The sequence below is a fragment of the Ylistrum balloti genome, unplaced genomic scaffold (genome assembly GCF_031769215.1).
Source record: "Ylistrum balloti isolate Yb309-2 unplaced genomic scaffold, AGI_CSIRO_Ybal_v1 Utg370556, whole genome shotgun sequence".
Lineage (NCBI taxonomy): Eukaryota > Metazoa > Mollusca > Bivalvia > Pectinida > Pectinidae > Ylistrum > Ylistrum balloti.
Window position 1 is genome coordinate 538,399 of NW_026782350.1, and position 19,510 is coordinate 557,908.

Genomic DNA, 19,510 nt, shown 5'->3' on the forward strand with positions numbered 1-19,510 from the left:
TCATGTTTAACAGAATAACATAACAAGTCACATTTATGTTTCGTCAGACGGTCATCATGTTTAACAGAATAACATAACATAAGTCACATTTATGTTTCGTCAGACGGTCGTCATGTTGAACAGAATGACATAAGTCACATTTATGTTTCGTCAGACGGTCGTCATGTTGAACAGAATAACATAAGTCACATTTATGTTTCGTCAGACGGTCGTCATGTTACTTACCAGAACATTTACTGAATAACTTACCAATATATTCTTGTCTAGATCTGGCTACATCAGACGGTCGTGATATTCAGACCGGCGGGCGTTGTAGTAGACACTGATTGTTGAAATTGTAGTAAGACAACGAAATAAGTCGCAAATATCCCCGCGATCTGAAAACGAAAATAAAATAATAAATAAATAACCTTCTACTCAGTCAACAAACAGCAGACCAACAACATTCACAAAACATCTGAACAAGACGGCTGGCGTTTTTTATCACTAGCCCTCAATCTGTGTCGTGGTTTCGAGGCCTACATGGGGCAGTTACTGGGTTACGCGAGTCGGTGGTTATTCTATAGGAACGGGGCTTTCCTCCACCAACCAAAACAAGACATATCCTAAAATGACCCCTGTTGTTAAAAAAACGTAAAGTAAATAGTAATAATTAAAAAAGACTGCAATACATATGTATGTGACTTACGCTGACGACGACTTGGCTGTCCACCACAAACAAAGACCATGCCGTCAGACCCATGGGAGGGCCGTTCAGTCGGTGTAGGAATACATTCACCTACAAAAGTAACAACAGAACGTACTGCTATCTGTTAATCTAAATCAAATATTAACGAAAAAAAGTCCCAGAATCATGTCTCATTCTGGACTCATAAGCAAAGCAGTGCGTAACGTTACACCGTTTACGTGTTTTATTACAAGAAAATATGTAAAAAGACATCACCTTGCTATTATGGAATGGAGATCAATAATTATTTATCATTATTTAGATCAATATTCTTATCACCTAACCAATATGCAGTGTTCCTCCAGCTCAAACTTACAGAACAGAATCACAGAGTTCCCTCCTCTTACCTGTTGTGACAAACCCCAGTATCTACGGTAATAGATAAACATTATTACAAACATGCGCTTTCTGCTAGTTATCTGAATGTTAACATTGTTAAAACTTCCGGTACAAAAATTATACAAACACACTGTTTAGGTAAGACTAGAACCACACGATGAAGGGAACTGCATCCAACAGCTGTATCTAAAGTTCTACTCTGTAAATCTCGGAAGCGACTAGCGAAAACAAAAGTAAAAATTTAGACTGGGAGGTAAGCTCGTACCTTTCATGTATCTGATAATTTTGTAAGAACGCCAAGTGTATGTGTACATAATTAATTGAAGAAAAGATGAAAATACTTTGAGTTTTAAATGATATATGTTTATTTCATAGTTAAAAGAAAACACAAACAAACAAACAAACAAAATCTTCTCAAACATTTCCACAAACGCAAAGAAAAACTGACATGTCAACAATTCGTAGTTCAATTTAGTATCGATGAAAAGAGGACATTGTGGACAAAAATATCTACACCGCGGAATATATTCATTACTGCGTACATTAAAACTATACATACGTCTAACCGTTTTTTTTTAAATGTTTTTTTTTTATTTTACTCTTGTATCCCATAATTTAGGGATTTTTTTCTTCAAGTTTGTTTTAACTTGTTTTATTATAGGAAATTTTGAAACATAAAACATGAGGTTCGGATATTTAAAAATTTTTTTTTTAGATAAGTAAGAAATTTCTGTAATCTATGGATGGAATGATGGGCTAGTGTACCTCCCCATCCTGACATTTTCTCGATCGTTTTTTTTTGTTTGAATATTTAGCATTAACCGACAGCTTAGCCTATTGCTAGTTTAATGTAGTAAATTGGATGTGGTGGTTACATTATGACATTTCAGTGTGATAGCCCTATAAAATCAACCATAGACACCACCGTCTTTATATGCCGTGATAAGTTTGATGATCTGAAGTCCATCCTTAGCGTAGGTTCGATGCAAAAATAATCACGCTATCGTCACGACTGCTTTCCTTCATTTCGATCAATCGCAGAGAAATGTTTGCTCAAGATTCGACAAATGTACTTACTTGTAATGCAAATTCAGCGGTGAAATCTTCCATTGAAAGATTGTAGATGAGTTTTGCTGGTTCATGTGCCTGTAAAATATTTGTAAGATTTGTCGTCTTAATTACTTTTGTATAAGAGATAATTAAATTACTCCGTATATCCAATCGCAAGACAAATGAGATTAAAAGTCGTAGAAAGGTTAAAAAAGTCTTAGAAAGGAGAATAAGTTTACTTTAAGAAAATAAACACGGCGAAATAAAACCTGGGACTTGTAAGTTATGGCAGAGACTTAAACTGTGGTAATCTAGGAGATTGTACAAAAACACAATACAATTAATTAAACAACAAACCTACATCATACAGCTGTTTCGTCCTTCTAAGACTCGTCAGTGATGCTACATCATACAGCTGTTTCGTCCTTCTAGGACTCGTCAGTGATGCTACATCATACAGCTGTTTCGTCCTTCTAGGACTCGTCAGTGATGCTACTTCATACAGATGTTTCGCCCTTCTAGGACTCGTCAGTGATGCTACATCATACAGCTGTTTCGTCCTTCTAGGACTCGTCAGTGATGCTACTTCATACAGCTGTTTCGTCCATCTAGGACTCGTCAGTAATGCTACATCATTAAGCTATTTCGTCCTTCTAGGACCCGTCAGGGATGCTACATCATACAGCTGTTTCGTCCTTCTAGGACTCGTCAGTGATGCTACTTCATACAGTTGTTTCGTCCTTCTAGGACTCGTCAGTGATGCTACTTCATACAGCTGTTTCGTCCTTCTAGGCCTCGTCAGTGATGCTACATCGTACAGCTGTTTCGTCCTTCTAGGACTCGTCAGTGATGCTACTTCATACAGTTGTTTCGTCCTTCTAGGACTCGTCAGTGATGCTACATCATACAGCTGTTTCATCCTTCTAGGACTCGTCAGTGATGCTACATCGTACAGCTGTTTCGTCCTTCTAGGATTCGTCAGTGATGCTACTTCATACAGTTGTTTCGTCCTTCTAGGACTCGTCAGTGATGCTACATCATACAGCTGTTTCGTCCTTCTAGGACTCGTCAGTGATGCTACATCGTACAGCTGTTTCGTCCTTCTAGGACTCGTTAGTGATACTACATCATACAGCTGTTTCGTCCTTCTAGGACTCGTCAGTGATGCTACATCATTAAGCTATTTCGTCCTTCTAGGACTCGTTAGTGATACTACATCATACAGCTGTTTCGTCCTTCTAGGACACGTCAGTGATGCTACATCATACAGCTGTTTCGTCCTTCTAGGACTCGTCAGTGATGCTACATCATACAGCTGTTTCGTCCTTCTAGGACTCGTAAGAGATGCTACATCATACAGCTGTTTCGGCCTTCTAGGACTCGTCAGTGATGCTACATCGTACAGCTGTTTCGTCCTTCTAGGACTCGTTAGTGATACTACATCATACAGCTGTTTCGTCCTTCTAGGACTCGTCAGTGATGCTACATCATTAAGCTATTTCGTCCTTCTAGGACCCGTCAGTGATATTAAAGTCTTACATTTTAAAGCCTGAAAAGTGACTAAGGAAAATATTTAGCGATCTAATTGAAAGTGATATTCTAGACTGGGATTTGCCTTAGCCTCATAATTCAGCAAATTTTGTATTTTCATTACTGATTATTTTAGAATAACGTCAAGTACATGTGTATACTCAAAGGTGAGTTAGGAATTACAAAAGGAGGCACATCAACGTCACAAAATCCAAAAGCATTAACGATATATAGATAATTACTCACCCGAATGTTTACTAGAGAACAAACAGCTATCACAGTGATGAGGGTTGTCGACATCCCGAAGAACCAAAAAATGTGGCTGAAAAGTTGACCTGTATCTGACCCCACTCCATCGTATCGACAAAGGTTGTAAATCAGGAGAAGACAATCGAGGATGTGTATGAACAGACATGAGCCGATAAGATGATGCAGGACTTCATCTCCCGTATCTAACATATTACAAAGGATGTTGTGTTGTTGGCGGTATACTTCCAGACATTTCTGTGCTGTTGATACAGTTGCATGTTGACTCATTTTTTTCATTCTGTGAACAAATTGTTTAAATTCGTAATATAATGACAACGATACAATAATCATGAACGCCAGAATTAAGCTCCAAGCACATGACGCCCAGAAAAAAACCACCAGGAACGCTCCGGCTAATAACGGAAAAAACCCATTTGATCTTGGAAACGGTTCCAGAATATTTCTGAAATTGTTCGAATCAAATATCACATAAAGAAAAAAAGCAGCATTTGCTATTGTGGCGCACCAACCGAAGACCGTACCGATAGAAGCGCATCTTCGTATGCGCCGCCAAGAACATACTTGTTCACTGTTCAAGTTCTCAGAATCGTTTTTCACCATTTCCCAATACTTTCTCCATAACATAAAGAACTGGATCAGGACTGTAGGATTTTCCACCATTTTGTAACAGATAACACTGATGAGGAGACATTGAAGAAAGAAGGCGTGGATCTGAATGGTAGACAATAACTCATATCCGAAATCAAAGGACCGATATGCCAGAAAGTATCTGGTGAAATTGAACCCGAGTAAGATAATAACAATTATTCTGTATAATTTTAAAACTGTTCGTCTTCCTTCAGGTTTTCCTTCTCCGTATTCCAGAAATTTCCAGATGTCAAACAGACCCATTATCGACATTGACAACAACAAGGGCCGCAATGCGGACACCAGACAGTTAGATTGCTTTACATCTTGTGGTGATATCTTGCCTGTGGTAGCATTAGATTCCGGTTGTATTTTCGAAGAATCTATAGAATCCACCACGCCTACTGTAGCGGTCTTTGTTCCGGTCATCACTGACGCTCAAAGGAGAAGTTTTAGTTTTACCGAGTTTGTCACGTTGTAAAATGTTCTGTCGCGTTGTAAGATGTTCTGTCGCGTTGTAAGATGTTCTGTCACGTTAGTAAGATGTTCTGTCGCGTTGTAAGATGTTCTGTCACGTTGTAAGATATCCTGTCGCGTTGTGAGATGTTCTGTCACGTTGTGGTATGTTCTGTCGCGTTTTTGATATACAAAATGGAACACAAGTAAAACAATCATTGATTTTTAATTCACAAGTCTCCAGTTTTATCGGAACATGCTATAATCAGTTTCTTGATTTTGTCGCATTAATGAAAGTGCGTAAACAACACATAAATGTGTCCAATATAACACTATGTATATGTTGGTGTATAATTCGGCAAGTGAAACAAAGACAAGTTCCTCTTCAAAGAATAAGTCCAGACTTAGGACCGCATTTAAACCCCTCCTCTGTCCACGGACAATGTAGATTGGACATCTGATCACTGTGAGTCACTCATCAACCTGCTCATTTGCTAGTAGTACTTTACATCAGTATATACATAGCTCGATCATTTTTACAAACCTTCGTAATCTAATGGTTTATCCACATAACAATGTTGTACTCGTTTCCTGGGAAATCACAACCACGTCTATAAAGATATACAACCGTCTATTATGGATAATTCCTGTCCATTTTAAACATGAATAGTCTAAACTTTAGAACGACATCAAGTTAACTTTGTTTCTGTGTTTATCATGCGTTTTAATTTTTAATTTAAACATCGATATTACACTAGAAAAGATTTCATTAACAACTGGTCAATTAGCTGCTGTCTTTGAAGTTTCATTGGTACGTACAGGGGTGATCAATATCAGTGATTGTTGACCATACCTCAAGTAATCTCAGAGGATAAAAGGCACGTGACGCATTTAAAATTAAAGTGGTTCAACATAATTCATCAAACTGCACCGTACATCTGTTGTGTCCTTCCAGGAATTATCAGTGACACAAGAAGAATGAAGCATGGACACCGGGGAAAAACAACACGAAAAAATATTATATTTATTTATTTTTTCAGTTTGATAAATGTATTATCATCCATTGATGATCCCAAATGGTGATAAAATTTTGACCAATCAGAAAGGCTCTTGCTAGTCACTGCATTAAAAAAGTTTGACATTAAAATGCAAATGAAATGTACGCGGATATGAGTTTTTTTATATAAATTATTCTCTGACAGTATTTGCTGATTGAGACAACATCTATAACCGTAAAGTAAGGTTTACGAACACGTCATACATCCTCCACATCATCTTGTGGAACAATACGTGTTTTTTATCTACAGTATTCTCCATCCTGACCAGGAAGTATTGACAGCGTACACTCATGGTAGTAAACAATAGCGACTGAGAAACTGAAGGATATGATATGGTCCGTTCTTTTCTGTCTTCTTTCACTACTGTTTCCTATGCTGGTGTTCACACCTGTTCCTTCGCTCAAAACTCCAAAGAAAGATATACTTTCACCGCGTAGTTCAGTGGAGGGGTGCCATTTAATGATAGAAAATTTAGGTGACAAAGAGAGGTTGTATGACAAAGAGGTAGTATGACAAAGAGGGGTATGACAAAGAGGGGTATGACAAAGAGGGTGTATGACAAAGAAGGGGTATGACAAAGAAGGTGTATGACGAATAGGGGGTATGACAAAGAGGATGTATGACAAAGAGGGTGTATGATAAAGACTGTGTATGACAAAGAGGTTGTATGACAAAGAGGGGGTATGACAAAGAGGGGGTATGACAAAGGGGGTATGACAAAGAGGGTGTATGACAAAGAGGTTGTATGATAAAGACTGTGTATGACAAAGAGGGGGTATGACAAAGAGGGGGTATGACAAAGAGGTTGTATGACAAAGAGGGTGTATGATAAAGAGGGGGTATGACAAAGAGGTTGTATGACAAAGAGGGGGTATGATAAAGAGGGGTATGACAAAGAGGGTGTATGACGAATAGGGGGTATGACAAAGAGGATGTATGACAAAGAGGGTGTATGATAAAGACTGTGTATGACAAAGAGGGGATATGACGAAGAGGTTGTATGACAAAGAGGGGTATGACAAAGAGGTTGTATGACAAAGAGGGGATATGACGAAGAGGTTGTATGACAAAGAGGGGTATGACAAAGAGGGTGTATGACAAAGAGGTTGTATGATATAGACGGTGTATGACAAAGAGGAGGTATGACAAAGAGGTTGTATGACAAAGAGGGGTATGACAAAGAGGGTGTATGATAAAGACGGTGTATGACAAAGAGGGTGTATGACAAAGAGGGGTATGATAAAGACGGTGTATGACAAAGAGGGGTATGATAAAGACGGTGTATGACAAAAAGAGTGTATAACAAAGAGGGGTATGACGAAGAGGGGTATGATAAAGACGGTGTATGACAAAGAGGTTGTATGACAAAGAGGGGTATGACAAAGAGGGTGTATGACAAAGAGGATGTATGCAAAATATCGTGTATGACAAAGAGGATGTATGACAAAGAGGGTTTATGACAAAGAGGGCCTGGTCACAGCACCCAACATAGGTCACAGCGCTAGGGGAGGATCCAAATGGTTTAGGTGTCTTCTTCTGTTTTTAAACGGTTTTTGTGATTTACAGAAGATTCACAAGTGAATAGCACCATTCAATAAAACAAAGAAATAAACACAGTAGAGTCAAAGAGTGAAATATTGGGACCATGCACTTGTTTTGTCCTCCTGGGATTTGTCAGGAGGGATGCTAAATGACATTCCACAAAGATGACAAGGAATTTGAGGGAGACCTTTCTCCCAGACTGTAACACAATAAATTAACTCGTTGAAGAGAAGGTGGTCATGTAGGTAAGGAAACTGACACATGAGGGTGTCTATAAGGAGATACTATCTCTGTAAGATAACAGTGTATTAACACTTCATGGTACAATCAGCACTAGTATCGTTATCAAATTCGGCCGCCTGTCTATGCTAATGGGTGTTGTGATATTGTTCGTGTAGTTCCGTACCGAATTTATGTACTATCGAGAGAACCTTTCATCATATTTTTTTTAATGTTTAACCAAAAATATCATAAAATAAATATATATCAAAATATTTTTTTTAATTTTTAGCATATTTCTTAATTTTTTTTAATTAACTCCCCTCCCCTGAAATCCACATCAAATATTTATAGACTGACTATGTTTTAGATTTAGCATCATCTGTAAACTACATTTTAATGCCGGTTCGTGTCTCCTGAGAAATGTTCAAGTCCATTTATCGCCATAAAAATAATGTTTCTCATCAGCTAATGACAAAAATGATATTCAGTAATCATCTAAGGACGCTGTGTAAATAAACGGGTAGGACATGGCAATAATAATTCTACAACGACAACAACCGGCGATACAATCTATTCAACACTAACAACAAGAAGCCCAATGGGTCTAGTGGTCACGTGTGTAAACAGTGCTTAACAGTTCTTAACGAGGTTCCATGCAATGACTTCAAAGTACCACGAGTACAAATGGAAAAAGAACAAACCGACATGTTAACGCTATCATAATTCAACCACATATTCAATGAAATCTAGAGCAATATAAAAACGAAAGAAAGTTTTAAACAGAGCCTCTTTAAAAAATGAGAATAAGATCAGGGGTTCCGGAAGGTTATGCGCCTTTTGCTTCATGGACGATATCCGCCATTACTCTTCGTGAAATGGTCAGTGGCGTTTAACAGGACTCAACATCTTAACAGATGATATGGACATTCCGGAGCCTGAAGCTGGTTCCTAGTTCCCTAATGTTAAACAAAACTAGGATGTAGTTCCAAGTTCTATTTTTTTCTTAAACAAAACTAGGATCTGGTTCGTAGTTCTGTTTTTTCTCAAACGAAACTAGGATCTGGTTTCCACTTCTGTTATTCTAAAACGAAACAAGGTTCTGGTTCCCAGTTCCGTATTAACTAGGAACTAGGAGCCAGGAACTGGGAACCAACTTCAGGTTTCCTCGACATTTACATATATTATCCCGCTAGAACTCCTCCTTAAAGTGTCACCACACGTATGAACTATTTGGATCAGACTGTGGTAAATCAAACTCATGACCAACTCTAGATCGAATGGTCAAATGACCCCCGTGAGTCCATGAAACAGAAAATATTTAACACCGCAATATACCATACAAAAACGTCAAGTTGATGTTAGTACGTGAACCGTGCCACTATTCCGATAAATTAAAACATAACGTGTTTACTATTTAAGCATTCAAAAAGAAGTATTGTACTGCATTGTGAAGACTGTTGTTATCTACCTTCAATATCCTATATAAATAAAGGGCAATGCGTCAAACTTTAAAAATATTCTGACTCGATTAATTAAATAAAGGAATTTGTAATGATCTGGTATCGGAAATCAATACCGGAGTTGCCTAGCGATGAGATATGCTTCTACAAGCGATGATATTGACCAATGATCGAAAACATTGCTTATATAGGGAAAAGGTTCCAAGTCTGTTTGATGTAATACACGTCAATTAATAAATGCAAACATATCCTGTTACTTAAAGGATTGGTTCGGCTATAAATAATATAGTTTTAAATGTAGTAATCATCGGTAACGTCCTGCATTTCATTAATTGTGTTTGTTTTGGCGAGAAGTGTTAAGTTACAGGCTTTAAAGCTAAGTTCAATCATACAGTGACACAGTGTGGGTCAGTAACAGAAAGTTCAACAGTACAGTGACACAGTGTTGGTCAGTAACAGAAAGTTCAACAGTACAGTGACACAGTGTTGGTCAGTAACAGAAAGTTCAACCATACAGCGACACGGTGTGGGTCAGTAACAGAAAGTTCAACCATAATGTGACACAGTGTTGGTCAGTAACAGAAAGTTCAACCATACAGTGACACAGTGTTGGTCAGTAACAGAAGTTCAACAGTACAGTGACACAATGTTGGTCAGTAACGGAAGTTCAACCATACAGTGACACAGTGTTGGTCAGTAACAGGAAGTCCAACCATACAGTGACACAGTGTTGGTCAGTAACGGAAGTTCAACAGTACAGTGACACAGTGTTGGTCAGTAACGGAAGTTCAACCATACAGTGACACAGTGTTGGTCAGTAACAGGAAGTTCAACCATACAGTGACACAGTGTTGGTCAGTAACAGACAGTTCAGCCATACAGTGACACAGTGTTGGTCAGTAACAGAAAGTTCAACCATACAGCGACACGGTGTTGGTCAGTAACAGACAGTTCAACAGTACAGTGACACAGTGTTGGTCAGTAACGGAAGTTCAACCATGCAGTGACACAGTGTTGGTCAGTAACAGGAAGTTCAACCATACAGTGACACAGTGTTGGTCAGTAACGGAAGTTCAACCATGCAGTGACACAGTGTTGGTCAGTAACAGGAAGTTCAACCATACAGTGACACAGTGTTGGTCAGTAACAGAAGTTCAACCATACAGTGACACAGTGTTGGTCAGTAACGGAAGTTCAACCATACAGTGACACAGTGTTGGTCAGTAACGGAAGTTCAACCATACAGTGACACAGTGTTGGTCAGTAACGTAAGTTAAATTAAAATGAAGTGTTCACGTGCTGTTGAATTCTTTCCGAGTCAGTAGATTTTATTGGAGATTAAATAGAAAGGAAAGATCAGCTGTTGAACCAAACTATAGACTTACATCATCAGACAAACAGGCAGTAGAACTTCGTATCTATAACAAAGAATTATGACTTGCTGTGAAAGTGAATAAGATAGAGATGGAAATTCGTGTTTGGGAATCAACGACAATCGTGGACTGTTAAATCTGAGCAGGTTTCTACAGTAAATCATGCTGAATACAGTACACAGGACGGCCTTATTTAGTAAGTTTAACTGAAAACGGACTTCGTGATTGTCGAAAAGAGTTCACTGAGATAAATTAGATCTAAACAGTAGGGAATACTGAATTCTCTATTTCAAAGCTAAATATTTACTCAGCTCGATACAAAGACAATGACAATTACCAACGCTTGATAACCTACCAATGGCGACACACTACGGTGCTTGATTAACGGGATATAATGTACGGTGTTAGGTGAACTTTACATGTTAAATCCATTTGATGAAGATGAGAGATGTTTCATCAATCACATATGAGGAGGACAGGTAGATAATGGTGAACCTTTGTTATTGTTTAATGTATAATCAATTAATCCTAGTTCAGAAGACTGACACCAGCATAGATCTGGTAAACGGTACTGAACACAAGTCGAGATTAGGCAGAACACTGTTCGGGATGAGGCAGGCGGAACACGGTTCTGGATAAAACGGTCTGGATAAAGTGGGACACGGTTTGGGATACGGAGGAATACGGTTCGGGATACGGAGGAACACTGTTTGGGATACGGAGGAACACGGTTCGGGATAATCAATCCCCTGAAGTGCACTGCTGGGTTATCGAACTGCTTGGACACACTGCCCCCTGGATTTTGTTAGTTATTTTAAGAAGCAAATACTCTCTAAACCACATTTGTATTAATACCTTTTTAGTAACTTTAGGTTTGGCAGGAACACATTCGGACTTCAGTGAAGAAATCAAACATAGATCTGATTAGATTAACATATACTTTTGACATTATCAACATACCGCTTTCGCTTACTATAAAACTTCGCTATGACGAGGACGAAGATTTCGGTAGCGAGTGTTGGAATGGTCGAACCTTTTGAAACCTCCGAGTTACCATCGAAACCCAATACGGATAAGATATCATCAGAAGATGTGAAGCGATCTAACTGCCTTTTGTCAGCTTTACGACCTCTGCTCTTCTCTATGTCGATAACGGGTTTGTTTGACGTGTGGAAATTTCTGGAATATGGACAAGGTAAGCCTGTGACGAAAAGAATATTTTTGAAATTATACCGGATAATGTTACTTGTTTTATTCGGTTTTAACTGCATAAGGTATTTCCTTGCTTACCATTCATTTGACTTCGGGTCTGAACTGCTGTCTACAGTTCTGATACACGCCTGGTTTATTCTCTGTTCGACCTCCGCTGTTTCATGCTACAGAATCACAGAAAATCCTGAGAATCTCATCACGTTCTTCAGTCTGTGGAGGAAGTATTGGAATATGGTCACAGAGGTTGATTCTAGCGTAAAACAAGCGTGTTCATGGCGGCAAATACGAAAATACACTAATGTCTGTACAGTAATTGGCTGGTTTGCCATTTTTGGAAATATCGGGTTTTGCAGTTATACATTGATATCAGGAGCTGCTTTCAAAAACATGATAGAACCTTTTCCAAGATCACACGGTCTGTTTCCAGTTATAGCTTCGATGTATCTGGTAATTGTTCTCTATCTGACATGTGCTTGGTCATTCTCAACAGGTCTCATGATTACACTTACATTGTCGATGTATCAGGAATTCAAACAATTCGCGCTGAGATTGGAAAAAGTGACACAGAAGTCAGTTGCAGAAGTGAAGGAAAATATGGAAGCGATGCGAAAGCAACATAACGCTCTTTGTAACATGTTGGATAAAGCAGACGACATTTTAAAACATCAAGTCGGACTTTGTCTCGTCGTGCACGTGTTCCTGATACTTCTACTGATATATAACATATGCTGGTATGAAATAGTACGTACAGACATCGGAGTACTTGTCAGTCACCTATTCTGGCTCACCGCCACATCGACAATACTGACTGCATTGATGGCAACGTGTTGTCTCCTAAATATACAGGTAAGACCGTCTCCTTAACATACAGGTAAGTCTCCTAATAATACAGGTAAGATCACCTCCTTAACATACAGGTAAGACAGTCTCCTTAACATACAGGTAAGACCGTCTGTTTAACATACAGGTAAGACCGTCTCCTTAACATACAGGTAAGACCGTCTCCTTAACATACAGGTAAGACCGTCTCCTTAACATACAGGTAAGACCGTCTCCTTAACATATATGTCAGACCTGACAAATTTGGATCAATAGCGCAAAAAAATCATTTCAATGATTTTGGTCTGTCAAAGCTTCCACAGCATCGTACACTGTTGCTGATGCTCAACTCGGAGCTAAACTCGGAGAACAAATCCGAGGTTATCGTTTCACGTTGGTATGTTCTGTAGAACTACACTATATTCATGTTTGGTGTCAATTTCATTAGAACTGAGGTTATGGTTACGAGTTTGTTTAAATGCTTTTTCTTTAAAAGTAGAATTCTCATATTTGCAAGAATGACTACAAAATTGGATGCGAAATCTCTCTTTGCATCCATAAACCATGAACTTATTCGCGGACCGGGACAAGAGTTTTAAATTCCTGGTATTTCGATTCCCTATAAAATATTCGATGGGTGTTATAAATTTGTACTCTCTTAAATGAAAAACCGCTTACATTGAATTCTATTGTTACCACTAGTACATTCTGTATGTATAATAATTATTATTAGAGAGGGTAAGATGGCCGTAGTTAATAACTGACATGTCAAATATCATACCTCACCTTGAAATAGTAACGTTACATATGTTCACATCAGTCTATCGGCATACTAGATTAATCAATACACTATTGTCAATGGCGTTAATGAGGAGTTTACTACGTCAACAAACTAGACAATGGCAGTTTGATCATTCGTTGGTCAATATCAATCTCCAGAAGACAAACCCACCCATTACATATGTAACACGGAAAAGCAATAACCGATAACTGTTTGACAGTACGGTAAAAATTATCATAAAAAAGATCTTAAGTTGATTGTTGTCGAATCTAGGTTATAATAATACTACGACTCAACTTTTAGGTGTCTTAGCAACAGCTTCTTAATAGAATTGGCACGCTTGCTTATTACGTCATGTAATCACATACTGCCCCCACCCCAATCCCTTTTATGAATTTTTTTTATGAATACTGCTAGCAATGAATTATGTTTCAAAGTGTTCCATGATCCTAGAATGGTACTTTCATGTTGTAAACCTGACGACCTTATATGTCGCTGGTGTATTCTCTTAAGGGGATATAGGTGGTAGGACTATAGGGCCTTCCGTTTTACATCGCATGATGGTAGGTGGCGACTAAAACCACGTGACCCTGGCTGTTGGTGTCTTCTTAGACTTATCTTCATAAGACCCTGACTGTTAGTGTCTTCCCAACCTGTCTTCATATGACCCTGTCTGTTGGTGTCTCTATTGACACCCGTCCTCATATGACCCTGACTGTTGGTGTCTCCCTTGAAATCCGTCCTCATATGACCCTTACTGTTGGGGAGGGGAAGGGTGATGGTGCTGTGTTCATGTGTGTGAGGGGCGTGGGTTACAGGGTTTGGTAATATGGAAATATTCGATTTTTTCCGATGTACACAAATACAAAAACAGAATGTTCTCAGTATTAGGAGAACAAAAACTGTCGTGATGTCATCAATTTTTCAAAGTTATATTAATGTCTTCATAAACTAATGTAAATGACACCCATACTTAGTGTCCCTAGATCATACCACATATCGACTGGATGCAATTTACGCTAACTAATTAAAAATTCAACAAACGGATTAAAACATCTGTTGGAACCACGCATATAGATTAACATCATGCACAGAAATGAACGGAAATAAATTGATAAATACCACAGACTAAAACAAATTTCACAAACTATACAAAAAACCTCAAGAGTGTGTCGAAATTCAGCAGACCGTAACGGACTTAACACGTTCAACTTTTTAAAGGCGATTAGGAATTTAAGGACAAAGAGAACACTACCTTTGGGAGCTTTGTTCATGCGACTAGCCTGGCTTGCCAGGAAAATCACACTTGGCTTCGTTTTGAAGACGTGTTGAAATCTTGCTTTGTATTCTATATATACAACAGGAAAAAATCTTAGACGCGGTGTTTCAAACCATTCATTTCAAAATACGTCACTTTAAGAATACTAACGGGATGAGACAGCAAAGTAATGTCGGGTATTACATTTTGTAAATTGTGACAATCAAATTCGGTTTCCACACTGTTTCAACTAATTGTTTTTAACTATGTTTAGATGATATCATTGTGTATCATGAGAAAGGTAACGTATATTGAACGTATGTAAAACATATTCACTACACCAGAACTCATTAGCTTCAAAATCTCACCATATTTCAGCTTTCTTTTTAATTTTATGCGAAAATATTGCTTCGTAGCTGGTTATTTTAAATGTGAATACCTTTCGATAGGTTGCTTTTATAGGTTGCATTGAATTTCAAGTGAATCAGCACCGTGTATGCTAATGACGCTACACCCACATAGACGATTTCATGAGACCAATATGAGAAAAATACTTAAGGGAACCGGTGGGCGATAGTCTGTCTCAAAAGGGGATATTTTAAACGTCACTATGTCCAAATTGTACAACATATTTAGATGAGTTATTTGATATGCAAATTGGATATTACTCCATATTTCCTGTCTTCGCTTCATCAAGGCTACATATTATTAAAAAAAGTAATACACAAGGACTAGAAAGGTTGGTTTTTAATTTGCGAGTGAAAAGAACAGTAGATGTATGTATTTCCTTTTCTTTTTCTATCAACCTTTCTTTAAATTATAACTGAATCGTAATAAAATGTTAAAATGAATTTTTTTTATATATTTCATATAATTACACGTGACCAGCTACTAACAGTTAATTATATCCAGGATGAGCTTTTGTAACGATTATACATAATTCATGGAAAATGTAAACGCACACTGAAAGCGTTATCATACACTGTAATACAGGTTATCTTAAAGGAAAAAAAACACAATGAATACAAACTTCGTTTCCCCAGTAAGAGATCACACTTGTGTAATGTATACTCTCTCTCTCTCTCTCTCTCTCTCTCTCTCTCTCTCTCTCTCTCTCTCTGTGTGTGTGTGTGTGTGTGTGTGGGTGTCTGTGTGTGTGTGTGTGTGTGTGTGTGTGTGTGTGTGTGTGTGTGTGTGTGTGTGTGTGTGTTTGGGGATTGGGTGTGTGTTTTGAAATCCTCCTTTATCGTTGTTTCCATTTTGTTTTTGCCACAGGCACATGAACCTGCAAAATTCATATACAACCTTTCAATGAGAGACATTACAGCAGAATTTTCTACACAGGTAAGTACAATCTGCTACCGTGTGATTTTACTGTACCTTAATTAGCACTTGAAGATTTAACCTAGTTTTTGTACCGGTGTCCATGTCATTAGCAGATACTTTATTTGTGAAATCTTGAGTTGAATGTGTTTGATACTCTTTAATATGTCTGTTCATTTCGTTGTTCTGATATGATCGGGGACCACGCTAGTCTCAACAATATATGAAAATAAGCTTAATGCTAATATTTCAAGTTACAGCTGTCAATACTTATCAGCTAATCGCCAGCTTTTTAAAAAGTCATTAATATTTCTTAGAAACTTAGAACGTAGAATCTCCGAAATGACGCGCAAATTAATAGTCAGAGATAAATGTTATATTTAACCGCAAAATGCCTTCATGAATGATTAAATGGGATAGCTATGATATTTACTGAAGCCCGTATACTTCATTAGTATAAAAGCATTTGTATAATTTACATCAGACATCACACTTTAAGTTGATTGGTTCGTTTATATCGTAGTCATGGAGAAATTTATTACTGATATAGGTAATCTTATTTGTGTAAACATTCGAAATCATTTTGCGATCCGAGAAAAAAAATCTGCTTTTAATATTTATTAATATTTAACTTGAATGATAATCACAACGTTATTTGTTTAATTAACATATCTGATTCTTTATTACAAACACAGCTGTATATTGTAACATTACAGTCCATTATTAATCACAGTGAACTATTGAATTATGAGAGGCCATATCAGTTAGGGACTAATGAAACATTTCTACCAATCAGGTTTGATTATCACACTGCCTGTTCAGTGTTTACGTTTATCATTTTCAATTTTCGTCTTATGAGAAGGGAAGGGAACATCAATCATTACTTTTAATATTTCTACTCTTTTGGCAGTTCATGAGCTGGTAATACACATCTGACTTTGATAAGGTAACATCGTAGAAGATTATACAATGATAACTATTCATCAGACATTTTCCGAGAGAAACTTGAAATAGTCTATCTGGCTAGAAAATTCAACTAGTTAGTTATGGGCGCTTGCAGTTCAGAGAAGACGCGTTAAATAAAGCTGTAATATGATGCTATTTCACTAAGTTTGCGATTTAGCATCACTGACGAGTCCAAGAAGGACGAGACAACTGTATGATGTAGCATCACTGACGAGTCCCAGAAGGACGAAACAGCTGCATGAAATAGCATCACTGACGAGTCCTAGAAGGACGAAATAGCTGTTCGATTTAGCATCACTGACGAGTCCTAGAGGGACGAAATAGCTGTTTGATGTAGCAACACTGACGAGTCCTAGAAAGACGAAACAGCTGTATGATGTAGCAACACTGACGAGTCTAGAAGGACGAAACAGCTGTATGATGTAGCATCACTGACGAGTCCTAGAAGGACGTAACATATGTATGATGTAGCATCAATGACGAGTCCTAGAAGGACAAAACAGCTGTGTGATGTAGTATCACTGACGAGTCCTAGAAGGACGAAACAGCTGTATAGTGTAGCATCACTGACGAGTCCTAGAAGGACGAAACAGCTGTATGATGTAGCATCACTGACGAGTCCTAGATGGACGAAACAGCAGTATGATGTAGCATCACTGACGAGTCCTAGAAAGACGAAACAGCTGTATAGTGTAGCATCACTGACGAGTCCTAGAAGGACGAAACAGCTGTATGATGTAGCATCACTGACGAGTCCTAGATGGACGAAACAGCAGTATGATGTAGCATCACTGACGAGTCCTAGACGGACGAAACAGCTGTATGATGTACCATCACTGACGAGTCCTAGAAGGACGAAACAGCAGTATGATGTAGCATCACTGACGTGTCCTAGAAGGATAAAACAGATGTATGATGTAGCATCACTGACGAGTCCTAAAGGACGAAACAACTGTATGATGTAACATCACTGACGAGTCCTAGAAGGACGAAACAGCTGTATGATGTAACATCACTGACGAGTCCTAGAAGGACATAACAGATGTATGATGTAGCATCACTGACGAGTCCTAGAAGGACATAACAGATGTATGATGTAGCATCACTGACGAATCCTAGAAGGACGAAACAGCTGTATGGTGTAGCATCACTGACGAGTCCTAGAAGGACGAAACAGCAGTATGATGTAGCATCACTGACGAGTCCTAGAAGGACATAACAGATGTATGATGTAGCATCACTGACGAGTCCTAGAAAGACGAAACAGCTGTATGATGTAGCATCACTGACGAGTCCTAGAAGGACGAAACAGCAGTATGATGTAGCATCACTGACGAGTCCTAGAAGGACGAAACAGCTGTATGGTGTAGCATCACTGACGAGTCCTAGAAGGACGAAACAGCAGTATGATGTAGCATCACTGACGAGTCCTAGAAGGACAAAACAGCTGTATGATGTAACATCACTGACGAGTCCTAAAGGACGAAACAGCTGTATGATGTAACATCACTGACGAGTCCTAGAAGGACGTAACAGCTGTATGATGTAACATCACTGACGAGTCCTAGTTGTGTTGAAGGTCTTCTGTATAATTTCAGGACTCTCCATCGCTGCTAAGACACTAAATAATAGAATGTGTTTCCTGTTGTTTAGCATGTTACTTTTGTAGGTGAATGTATTCCTACACCGACTGAACGGCCCTCCCATGGGTCTGACGGCATGGTCTTTGTTTGTGGTGGACAGCCAAGTCGTCGTCAGCGTAAGTCACGTCTATATGGACTGGACAAATAATTATCAGAAATCTCGAACTGGGTCTGTGATTAATGGAAATTCCCTACCTTAAGGGTTTGGCGGAGAAATCTCTTATTATCTGTGTGATAATCTTACCGACTAACCCTAAGTTTAAGGTAGAGGAAAATTGATTTTCTCCCGTCATGATATTCCATTTCCACGAAATCCAAATGTTTAAGTTATGGTAATTTTGACGGAAACACCAAAAAAACAAATAATTCTATGCATTTTTCAATTGAATATCTAGTTTTGATGCAAGATATTTTGTGAAATGGTCAAAATTAGAACGGGACTTATACTGATCCCGGCTGTAACAATCCCTTGGATAATTCTGGATGTCTTTTGTGATAAATGTAACAAATAAATCGTCTGATACTTTGTTTTTATTTCAGGTCGCTGGAATGCTCGCAACTTACTTTGTGGTACTGCTCCAGTTTCAACAGGCATCAACCAGCACAACCGCCAGCGGGAATAGCACAGCTACCTGAGGATGATCAACCTCCAAATAGATATAAGCTACTCACGAAATACCGTTACACATATGGATGTTTGAGTGATACAACTGCCATGTTGTCCTGAAATGTTTTTTAACTTTCATAAATTAACTTGCAATTCATTGCACGGGAAGTGAAAACAGATCTTATATCATAGATTGAGCGGAAAGGACACTGGTATTAACCGAGACGAATCACGTGATGATCACGTG

The 19,510-nt window shown here is 38.4% G+C and overlaps 2 protein-coding genes across 2 annotated transcripts; one reads left to right on the forward strand and one right to left on the reverse strand.

Annotated features, from left to right (window-relative positions):
* Positions 1–278: 278 nt before the first annotated feature.
* On the reverse strand, positions 279–4,183 carry LOC132556249 (uncharacterized). Its single transcript, XM_060220634.1, has 4 exons — positions 3,893–4,183; positions 2,144–2,212; positions 689–778; positions 279–377 (listed from the first exon to the last, which is right to left on the reverse strand). The coding sequence occupies exons 1-4, from the start codon at positions 4,181–4,183 to the stop codon at positions 279–281; spliced, it is 549 nt and encodes a 182-aa protein (XP_060076617.1).
* Positions 4,184–11,641: 7,458 nt separating this feature from the next.
* LOC132556264 (uncharacterized) lies at positions 11,642–19,292 on the forward strand. The gene is made up of 4 exons (XM_060220646.1): positions 11,642–12,712; positions 16,000–16,068; positions 18,683–18,772; positions 19,197–19,292. The coding sequence occupies exons 1-4, from the start codon at positions 11,642–11,644 to the stop codon at positions 19,290–19,292; spliced, it is 1,326 nt and encodes a 441-aa protein (XP_060076629.1).
* The last annotated feature ends 218 nt before the right edge of the window (positions 19,293–19,510 follow it).

What these genes read in the sequence shown, in the direction of transcription:
- LOC132556249 (XM_060220634.1), bottom strand. Translation starts at nt 4,183, where the DNA reads ATGAGTCAACATGCAACTGTATCAACAGCACAGAAATGTCTGGAAGTA. An exon ending in GTTCTCTAGTAAACATTCGG is followed by an intron (nt 2,213 to 3,892) that starts GTGAGTAATTAT and finishes AATATTTTACAG; the next exon opens with GCACATGAACCAGCAAAACT. An exon ending in ACAGCCAAGTCGTCGTCAGC is followed by an intron (nt 378 to 688) that starts GTAAGTCACATA and finishes TTTCGTTTTCAG; the next exon opens with ATCGCGGGGATATTTGCGAC.
- LOC132556264 (XM_060220646.1), top strand. Translation starts at nt 11,642, where the DNA reads ATGACGAGGACGAAGATTTCGGTAGCGAGTGTTGGAATGGTCGAACCT. An exon ending in GTTGTCTCCTAAATATACAG is followed by an intron (nt 12,713 to 15,999) that starts GTAAGACCGTCT and finishes TTTTTGCCACAG; the next exon opens with GCACATGAACCTGCAAAATT. An exon ending in CAGCAGAATTTTCTACACAG is followed by an intron (nt 16,069 to 18,682) that starts GTAAGTACAATC and finishes TTACTTTTGTAG; the next exon opens with GTGAATGTATTCCTACACCG.